The sequence below is a fragment of the Chaetura pelagica genome, unplaced genomic scaffold (genome assembly GCF_000747805.2).
Source record: "Chaetura pelagica isolate M959 unplaced genomic scaffold, ChaPel_1.0 scaffold24, whole genome shotgun sequence".
In the NCBI taxonomy this organism is placed as follows: domain Eukaryota; kingdom Metazoa; phylum Chordata; class Aves; order Apodiformes; family Apodidae; genus Chaetura; species Chaetura pelagica.
This window is the reverse complement of record NW_009953077.1, coordinates 3,838,197-3,848,719: the sequence shown is the minus strand read 5'-3', so window position 1 is coordinate 3,848,719 and position 10,523 is coordinate 3,838,197. Positions and strand designations below refer to the sequence as shown.

Sequence of the window (10,523 nt, the reverse complement as noted above, 5' to 3'; positions counted from 1 at the left end):
GTGGGACGCCGCAAGGCTGCCAGCACCACCCTTGCTCCATGGCCTGTCCAGGGTATGTGGAGCAATTCCATGTGGGGGCTGATGCTGGGGGAGGTGGGGGCAGCTGTGTCACCCCTGCCCTGTGGGGACAGCTCAAGGTGCCCCCAGGGTAAGCAGGTGCCCCCACAAGGCAGGAGGGAGCAGTTGTGGCTCTCCACAGCTTTTATCATCAGCAGGGACCACCAGGACAGATGAAGGGCACCTGAATGGGGGCATCTCCATTAGGCACCAGTGCCATGACCTGTCCACAGCCCCTGGCAAAGAGCAGTGCTGGCTCAGTGGCCAGCCCTGGGGCATGCACAGCCACCTTGGTGGTGGGGAGGCGAGCGAGAAGCCCATCAGCACAGGCTGAGCTGGAGCGCAAGGGGTTAATAGCAACCGCAGCTGCCAAATTAGCTTTTTGCTGCCTTAATGGAAACCAATTCCCCAGCCCAGCCTTCTGCCTTTCCAGGGGCTGGGTAATGACATTCCTTCATGTCCTTCACCCTGAAGCCACCTCCTCCTCCCCACCCACAGCACCCCCTAAGCCATGGGGACCCCACCAGGCCCTGCAGTCCTCATGGCTGGGGATCCCTGCTGGCACATGCAGGGGTGATGGGGACAAGAGCAGCAGAAAGAACCACGACTGGGTGCTGAGCAGTGGGGGAGGAGGATCTGCCTGTCATCCTTGCTCCCAGCCTGCATGCATCAAACACGCAGAGCTCCCAGAGGTGACAATGGGGTGAGTTTAGTCTGCCAGCAGCCTCCCCACAGCTGGGCAGCCACGGAGCAGCCAGAACAGCCACCTCACAGATCACAGCCCGTTGAGTTTGCCGTTCTCCAGCGGGAGAGAAAGCGGCTGCTCGCCGGTGAGACCCGGTGAGGCTGGAGGGTCGGCGAGGTGTCCCTGGGGGGGCAAGCGAGCAGGCAGTGCCGGTGCCAGCTGCGCATCGCCCTGCCCACTGGCAGGACGGCAAGGGAGGGCCACGGCCACCACTGTGGCCACCACTCCCCACGCCGGGACCAATGGGATCCCGCCCGGCCCACACACCCTGCATCGCCAGCGTGTAAATAGCGGCAGGAGCGGGACGTCCCCACAGCCCGCCCGGCTCCCCGGGAGATGCTGGCCGGGAGGAGCCGGGGGCTGGACTGGACGGGGCTCACCGGTGCCTGGTGAATGGGAACGTGACACGGCAGCCGGCCCTGAGCCGTGAGAAACTTTGTGCTCCGGGGATGTGCGGCTCCGGGAGGCAGCGGGGCGTTCGCCGAGCCCAGAACACCTTCCCGGAACGGAGCGTCTCAGCCCGTTGATGCCGGGCAGCCCAGCACCGGCCGAGCACAGGTGAGACGCAGCAGAGCGGGGCAGGGTGATGCTGCCCTTTAGCTCTTTTCAAGCCCCGCGGCTGGAATCGGGATCTTCCTTTGCGGGGTGCAAAGGGGCGGATGCTTGGTAGAGTCCTCCCCCCACAAGCCAGCACAGGGCAGACGGGGGGAGGACCTCAGAACAGTTTCTCTCGCGTCGCATCTCGCTCCTGCCCAGCACCATGTCCCTGGGCTGGCAGTGGGTGGGGAAGCTGCTGCTGCTGCTGCTGCTCCAGCTGTGCGCCCACGGCCGCGCCCCCCGCGCCTCCCCACCGTCCCACCCCCACCGCTGCCCCAGAGCCTGCATCTGCACCTCCGACCTGCTGAGCTGCAGCCGGCAGACGCTGCAGCGTGTGCCCTTGCCACTGCCACCCACTGCCACCACGCTGGACCTCAGCCACAACGCTCTCACCCAGCTCCACGACCACTGGCTGGCTGCCCTCCCGCACCTCGAGGCCCTCCACATCAGCCACAACCAGATTAAGGACCTTTCTCCACAGGCTTTTCACAACGCCTCCTATCTGCGGCACCTTGACATGTCCTCCAACCACCTGCACGCTGTCGAGACACACTACTTCAATGAGCTGGTGAGCTTGGAGGAGCTTCTGCTCTACAACAACCGCATTGCACGAGTGGATGAAAACGCCTTCGCCAAGCTGAGCGGCCTGCAGAAAGTCTACCTGAGCTGGAACAACCTGACCACCTTCCCCTTCCGCTTGGTGCAAAGGCTGAGCATCTGCAGCCTCCGCACGCTGGACCTCTCCTCCAACAGCCTGAGAAGCGTCCCAGTGGAAGAGCTGGCAGCTCTGCCTGAAACCATCAGGAATGGCTTGTACCTGCACAACAACCCCATCAGGTGCAGCTGCCCACTCTACCTGATGCTCCAGCGCTGGAAGCAGCGAGGTTACAGCTCTGTGAAGGATTTCTTTGAGGAACACATCTGCAAGGTGTCTGACAACGTGCCTGGGTCCCTGATCAAGTTCCTCAAATACAGCCACATGTTTGAGAACTGCTTGGCGGGTCCTGAAGATATGCACCCCGTGCCCTTCCCTGTGATGGTGGGCCAGACCCTCCTGCTCACCTGCAACACCAGCCTGCCAGCCGCAGCCACCACCTACATGTGGATCTCCCCTCACCATGAGCCCATCAAATACCCAGGGAACAGCAACCGCTCCTTGGAGCTGTACCGCAATGGCAGCCTGAAGATCAAGGTGACCAAGCCCTGGCACTCGGGGGTCTACGTGGGCTTGGCCATCAACAGCCCCCACAATTTCAGCAGGCTGTGTGAAGTCAATGTGACAGTCAACTACCCCAAGCCAGATGAGGAGACCTTCAGCACAGGCCTCACCACCCTGCTGGGGTGCATTGTGAGCCTGGTGCTCGTGCTCATCTACTTGTACCTCACACCCTGCCGCTGCCTGAGCTGCTGCAAGAAGCCAGCTCCCCTCAGCCCAATGCAGTGCCCAGTTCTCCAGCCTCAGCACCACCCCCCCTGCCACCGACGGGCCAAACCGCAAAGTCAGTGCCAGCAAGCATGTGGCTTTCCTTGAGCCCATCGGGGAGACGCAGAACGGCAAGATCCGCCTGGCCCTCGGCGAGGACTTCCCTGATGCCAAGCACCTCAAGGTCCTGCAGCTCAAGTCAGACTCGGAGTCCATCAGCTCTGTCTTTTCGGACACCCCCATTGTGTCGTAGCAGGGCAGTGCTGGGGGGAGAGCCAGGGTCTCCCAAGAGCTGTTCTCCTCCATCACTGCTAGAAGCACGATTATTGGGCACCCCAAATCCCCGGCTTGACCGCAACCCATGAGGGTGATCAGCATCACCCACAACTGCTTCAGCCATGAGCTCCTGGTGGGTTTTGGGCTGGGGGCATGTTGATGCCTGGTAAGAGCAACTTGCATGAGCCACTGGCAATGTCCTTGTTAGCACAATGGTAATACTGATGAACCCAGCATGTCTGAGCAATCTCTGCTTCATTTGGGCAGCCACACCACCCAACAGCGACACCAGGGCTGGCAGTCTGCCACCTCTATGGGTACATAACCTAGCGCCACCTCCGTGGACCCCAGGGCAAGGAACAGCCGTGACAAGTGGGGCACTGTCCTTGCTCATGCCAGGGGAGCCCCTGGAGATGGCGATGCTACTGTCCTATCCCAGCCCCTGCCAGTCCCCATCAGCATGCTGTGGCCGGGAACAGGGGAAACGTGACCCTGTCACAAGGGGGTAGATGCCCCCTCCCCAAACATGGCCACTCAGGAGGGATGGAGCTCAGCGCGGGACCAGCCACACAGCCAAGCAAACATTACAAGCTTTTGCCTCCTGAGAAGCTGTAAATAGTGGAGGCAGGATCAGACGAGCGGAGCCGGCGCCCGGCCCGCGTTGCTCAGCGTGCCCGTGCCACCAAGGACGATGAGGGCTCAGATGCACCAACCTCCTTTGCTGCTTCTCCTTGGGGCGGACAAACGCGCTGCTACAGCACAGCTATTTAGGCAGTAACCTAATAAGCCTATCGATACATGTGAGTAATCGTCTCCTCTCTTGGGTCGTAATTCTCTAGTTACATTGGAATAAAAATGCCTATTTTTTTAAGCTCACGCTGGGCTGAGTGTCTCCTTGCCCTTGCAGTGAAGCGGCGCAGAGCTGCCCCACATCCCATGGCTGTAGGGGTGAGAGTCTGGGGGTCTGAGGGAGCCCTGAATTCCCACTGGCCCAGAACATGGAGCCAGGTGATGTGCGCTGGGATGGCAGCCTCTGCTCCCATCAAATGGCATTAGGGTGGCCTGGGCGAGGGGGTTAAACGTGCCAAGATGGAGCTGGTGGCCTGGGGCTGGCCTGGGTGCCAGCGGAGTGTCCAGTGTCTTTTTCCAGGAGGGCAGAGGTCCCAGGGAACCTGGAAGCAGTGCCAACTGACAAGAGGGCACATCCAGACCTCAACAGGGACAAGCAGGATTTTAGTGTGGGGGAGAGGCTCCCTGGGGAGCCCTGCTCCTAGTGGGACTGGCCTTATCTCTGGATGAGTCCCAGCTCTCTCTGGGGAAGGAGGGATAAGGGTGTCCCACCCCACTGCTAGCCAGCACTGCCCCGCTCCATAGCAGGAGCATGACGCTGTCACCTGCAGCATAGGCAATGCCAGGGCCAACCTGCTGGCAGGGGCAAAGCTCAAATACACCCTGGGCAGTGCAAACAGGGACCAGGACCCTTTGCAGACCTCTACTCCAAACATGCAACCCCTCATGGCCATGCATCCCAGCCAGCTGCTGGCAGCCCTGTGACTAGTGGCAGGAGAAGGTCCCTGTGGCATCAGGACAGCACTAGCACCCATCCTTCTACTCCTTCAGCCAGGATATAAGCAGCATCTTTTTTCCCAGCAAAAAGTCAACCATGCCCAAAACTCTCATCAGAAACCTCTCACTACCCATCCAAGGAGGGGAGAGCAGCTACCCCAAGCCACCCACTTGCTCCTGCAAACCTGCATCTGTAGATGAAGTTAATACCTGAAGCTCAGGGGAAGAGCTCAGGCCAACCTGAGGTAAGAAAATCTCCCAAGGGCCTCGCCAGGGACACACCAGCCTGGAGAAGCCCAGGAGAGCTCTTCTAGGCTGGCTGCAATTTTCCTGTCCCTCCAGGAATGTGATAGCACAGCTGAGGTCTGGGTCAGTTCTGGCCCTAAGGACTCCCTGCTGTCCCTACCCAGGACAATCCTGCTGCAGTTTCACACTTTCCTGGTGCTCAGGAAGGATCCCACACCACACTGCTGCTCTACTGAGCAAGGCAAGGCAGTTTGAACTGTCAAAGCAGTTCATTAAGCAGCCTGAAAGGCAAATCATCTCAGCAAGGAAAAACATAGCCAGGAGCACAGCCTCCCTGACAGACAGGAGTTGGGAAATGTAATGGATGATCCCTGAGGAATACACCATCCTCTCTCACAGATATCTGCACCATCACAGCCCTGGCTCGCTGCCAAACTGGGCTCCTGCTCCGTGACTCCGCAGGGCGAGTAACCCTTATTTCCTGAGTTTTTAAAGCAAGGTAGCATGAATTCCTTTAGACTGAGTGATCCATGAAATGTCTACTCCTGAACCTTCCACCACAGCTCTCTCATCAGTATGTGTTGAAGAAGCATTAGTGATTAAGTGATCAGTAATTACCATGTCCAATGGGACAGCAGAGAACTACCGTGTCCAGCAGGGACCAGCCAAGTGCCCAAGCACACAAGTGGGTGCCCAGGCTGAGTTCAGGGACCTGCCGATTGGGATATTCAGTGACTGTCACCATGGAGTTGAACCCAAAACCATCTAGGAGTTGAAGAGAGTCTGCTTAGCCTGCTTCCCCCACCTGGCCTTGTGCCTCCTCACCTTCCTGCTCACCACGTTACTCCTGCCCTGAGAACTTCCCTGCTGCTAGTCCACCCATCTGTACTGTGCAAAGGAGAAGAGTGTGGAGATCCAGCCAGAATTACCCCAACATCACATCAGCCCAGTTCCACTCCTTCTGGCAGGTCCTGCTGGCTCATGCTCAGCATACCACTGGCACAGCATGGTTGCTCCTGGCTCAGGATCCCTATCCTGTGCTCTGCTGGCTGGTACCACCATGTTTCTGGTGACTACAGTGCTCTTCTCACAGTATTTTCTGTTGTTTGGGCAGAAGTCCCTGGGAGATGCACCTTCAAAGCTGTGTAAGTCTTTTCTTGTACAGTTGCCCTGCAGATAAGTTGACTTGCCACTTGCATGTGGCCCAACCCTCCAGACTCACCCTAAGAGCATCAGCCACTGGCAGGGCTGAGGAATGTGCTGCCTGGCCTCACTCCTCCTGCCTCTGAGGGGACAATGTCCATGGGGCACAGGAGAAGCCCCCGGAGCAGAGCAGCAGCTGTGCCCTGGCACGACATGGCTCATCTCCTCTCTGGGATGGTCATCCACTTTCCACAAAGCCTGGTTCAACCCATATGCCCAGTCCTACCTACAACCTGCCCTCGCATGCAGGGGACCAAGAGCCTCACCTTTGGGCCTCACCCCTTCCCCTGCTGCTCACTCTTGCCAGGATCTTCCCACAAGCTCTGGCAGCACTGCTCCATTAGCTCACTCCAAAGGAAGCTTAATAGAAAATCTGCTCAATTATTTAGCAAGCAAACGGGGGGATGATACCGGCTGAGGACAGCCAGGGTCTCTGGCACAGACACAACGACTCAGCCCAACCCTTGGCTCAGCCTGCCAGATCCTGCCTTCCCTCTCCTCCCTGTGGAACTAGAGCTCTGCTGCTTTAGGGTCTGGCAAACACATACACAAAAACAAACACAAGCCAGGCATCCAGACTCCCCAAAACAGGGCAACTGCCACCTTCCTGTCTGGGAACTAGAAGACCCTCTGCTGAGGGACCTCAGCTTGAACTAGCAGCTCCCCACCCATGCCCTGTACTAATTAATTCTCCTTGGCTCGTTTGCAAAGTTTGTTACACCAGCGAGGATATTACACCCACCCATTAAATCCCCAGCCCCTGCAACAAAGATGAGTAAGCCCAGACAAGGTGAGCACCAAAGCTTTGGTCCACCAGGAGCAGTACCCACCATCCTGCCAGACCCAATGAGGAAATGCATTTCTGCTCTTTCAAAAGCAGAACTGGCTCCACGCAGGGACTAAGGAACATGATCCGTCAACTGCTTCATCACATCCCAGCCAGGGCACTGTTCCCTTTTCTTCTGCTTAATAGCTCTGTTTAATGCCAGGAGTCCATAGCAAGAGGACTTGATGCCTGGCTGAGCGTCCTGTGTTGGGCAAGGAGCAGCGGAGGCATCCGACTGCATCCCGATAACACGCTTGGATGAGTTGGCAGGGTCCTGGTTCTCCTAACTCCCACCCTATCCCACTGGAGCATTTCGGCCTCATAAATGGGACCTCACTCCTGCACTCCCAGATTAACCCATCCTCTCTGTCCCATGGAAAAGCTTGCAGCACCTTCCTAACAAGCACCTGGGATAGAGGCAACCAGAAAAAACCTAGTCAAGCCAAGGAAGTCACCTGAGGTCCTGTCCCCTGTCCTTATCCACTGGGGAAGAGCCTCCTCACTGGAATCAGGCAGGATAAACAGCTAGTGTCCCAGGTGATTCCCACAGAGTTCCTAGGTGTACGTGTGTTATGTACAACACTTGCACCCCTCAATTCAGAGTGCTGCAAAGAGGGGACGTGGCTCAGTTTTCCCTTCCACATGAGGGACTGTGCCTGTGGCCACACTGATGAAAACTGTCAGACTGCCCATCCCCTCTGCTTGATGAGCAGGAGAGGGTCTCCCAGCCACCAGCCTCAGTTCTTTTGTCCTGATTGACCTCAATGCCTCCCCTGCAAGGTTTGTTTCCCTTTTATAGATCAGTGACGCATCAAACCTCAGATTTAGTGCAGGGCTTTGCAAAATCACATGGAAGCATTTTATTTTATGGACATTTTTCCCTGGGCTTCCTCCTGTTCCACCTTGTGCTTCTCCTGCTCAGCTAGGTCCCCCATAAGGACATGATGCTTTCCTCGCATAATTCCCCCATTTTGTATTAATTTCTGCTTTCCAGTGCCCAAGGAGATGACAACAAAGCCCTTGAAGGTCACTCAGAGACCTGCCACTTCCCAGCCACACACCCCAGGACATGGCATCTCTGGTTAGTGCCCATGCAGCCCATCACTGCCCAAGGCACAGAGGGCGCTGGGGCAGGCAGGGGACAGCACCACTTGGTGATGTACAGCCCCTTTCACACCAGCTGTCTGGGTTTCCCGAACCCAAAACACAACTGGCTTTTCAGGTCAAGGACACAGCCTGGAATCTCTGTGTCTCCCCAGGACACCCTGCAGGTTAGGAAGGGTGTACCTGTCGTCATGCTACCTTCTTCCAGGATTCTTCAGAGTTCACATAACTGAAGGACAGAGAAAGAGCTTTATCCCTTTGCCTCTTTGATCCCACAAGTGATTTGGACTGGGACTGATGTTCAAGGGACAGGGAGCCAGGGAAGGACTTCTCATCCTGCCCGCAGGCATGCAGGGAACTGCTTTATCACCTCCCCCCTTCCTTCCAGGAAGAAAGGTCTGGTTGTGGCATCAAATTAATGATATTTGCCCTTTCCATGGAGCAGGATTCTGGGGGTGAGCAAAAGCCATCCCTGCTCACAGTCCAGAAAGGCCACTGATCAATGACCTTGCACTAAGCTCTTGGCACTGTCATACTGGGGCTGTGAGACTGGTGCAGCAGCCATGGGAGGCAGGATATAATTAGATATATTTGTGTATATCTTTGAGTCCTTGAGCTGAAGAAGCTGAAAGACTGGCTGCAGGGCTGAGCCGCTTGGCCAGATGGGGCTCTGCTCTCTGCTAAGCCAGAGACTATAATGTTCTCCAAACATGAAAACAAGAGGATATGCAGCACAGACAGAAGACCCCCATCTCCTAGAGCACCCTACAGGGTACAGTGGCCAGGCAAGACACATACAAATGACAGTGGGAGAGAGCAAAGGCAGGGTGGCAGAGGGTATCGGAAAAAGTTCATCTGCAGGGCACAGGCACAAAGAAACAACCAGTTCCAGCCACATGACCCCCCCAGTGCTGTCTCTCTGAATAGCTGGTTACCATCAAGACAGGAAGATTTGCTTCATTCGAAAATCGGCATCACCTAAGTGCCCAGACAGGATTTGTCCCACCCTTGTGCCACAGGTCTGGGCAGTCAGAGAGCTCTGCACACATTTTGATGCTTTCCTGAGATGGGTCCAGAGCCAAGGAGCTTTAATGAACTCCCTTCCATCCATCACAGTGCTCTGCAGCACTTTGCCTTCTTCACCACCTCAGCACAGCTCTTTTACACGTGGCACTCACAACATCTGACAGCAGCTGCCCTGTCACCCAGCGTGCCAGACCCCATTCCAAGGAGGGAGGTGCACACAGGCTGTTGATACAGCACCTCACAGCTGCCTCCCACAAGGGCTTTCCTGCACTGCAGGAAGGAGTCGAGCACCCAGCAGCAGCACTGGGATGCTGCTGTGGCAGGACCATGAGGCTCTTTGGCTTCTGCCTGCTCCATGCACACACACCCACCTCGCCTTGCTTGGGTCCCCACAACCCTCCCCTGGCACTGCAGCACCCAAAGCTGTGCCACACACTGTGACTTTGTGCTGTGGAAGTCAAAAGCCACTCACCCCTGAAGATCAGTGTCCACGAGCAGCCGGACCAGTATCCCTGTCACAGCCACAAGGATTGGGTAATGGTCCACACTCTCCAGCCCTGTGGAAGCAAAAGACAAAGATAAAGCTGCTGCCTCCACATGACAGGTGGAGCAGGGCTAGGGAGCACCCAGACTGGGTGGTGGAGCAGTCCAGGGGGCAGGCACTGTGGCTTGGGCTCTCTGGTGGGGACATCAAGGACAGAGGAGTCTTCCCACTAACGTGAACCCCAGACTCAGACACTGCCCTTGTGGTGGAGCATTCCTTCCTGTTCCAAACCTCAAGAGGAGAAGGTGGTCTGTCCCCTCCTATGCAGGCAGGAAAATCCAGCTGCTGTACAGGGATCCTAGCATGCCCATGACATAGCAACTGGTGCCAGTCTCTAACAGACCTAGCTCAGCTGCCCACAGTCACCTCCATGAGGAAGAGGCTGATGCTGCTGAGAACAGCTCAGCTTCCCCTGGCAATTCAGCACACCCTTCACTAGATGCAGAGCACAGCAGCCAAGCCTGCCACCTGACCTGCAATCTGTCCAGGGCTTTGAGGCTTTCATACAGCTCCCACCTAACCTGTGCCACATCACTCTCTAGCAAGACACCTCCCTGCCCAAGCACAGCATGGCTGCCCCTTCTACCATGGACAGAGTTCCTGGAGGGAACCAGAGCTGCTGGGCAGGCAGAGCCTAAGGGCCTAGGAAGAGCAACAACGCTCACGTTTGTCTAGAGGATTTACTTCTCCAGACTTCTGTGGCAGTCTGTGGGACCAGACTGGCTTCCCAGCCAGGGATGTGGCAGCCTGAGGTCTGATCCCACACACCAAGCCATCCCTCACTTCCCAGGAACATGCCTCCAGTGTGTTTTCAATGAAGAGGGACAGAGCATCACTGCAGGGACTCACCCGGCAGACGGAGGTTGACCACTCTGTCAAACAAGTTCCTTTCAGCTGTCACACGGTTCAG

At 56.9% G+C, this 10,523-nt stretch overlaps 2 protein-coding genes across 3 annotated transcripts in view; one reads left to right on the top strand and one right to left on the bottom strand.

The window, feature by feature from the left end:
* RNF123 (ring finger protein 123) overlaps positions 1 to 10,523 on the bottom strand; it is a 44,468-nt gene that overhangs the window by 2,413 nt on the left and 31,532 nt on the right. For both annotated transcript variants that reach the window (XM_009996916.1, XM_009996917.1), the window contains exons 33-34: positions 10,463 to 10,523; positions 9,542 to 9,626 (exon numbers count right to left, since the gene is read on the bottom strand). The exon at positions 10,463 to 10,523 is cut by the window's right edge and continues 7 nt beyond it. In XM_009996916.1, the coding sequence (XP_009995218.1) occupies positions 9,542 to 9,626; positions 10,463 to 10,523 (146 nt within the window). The remainder of the gene's footprint in view (positions 1 to 9,541; positions 9,627 to 10,462) is intronic.
* AMIGO3 (adhesion molecule with Ig-like domain 3) lies at positions 1,599 to 3,075 on the top strand (the record flags this gene model as incomplete). The annotated part of the gene is given in 2 exon segments (XM_009996914.1): positions 1,599 to 2,833; positions 2,835 to 3,075. Coding segments are annotated over 2 exon segments (1,476 nt in total), but the record flags the coding sequence as incomplete, so codon positions are not given.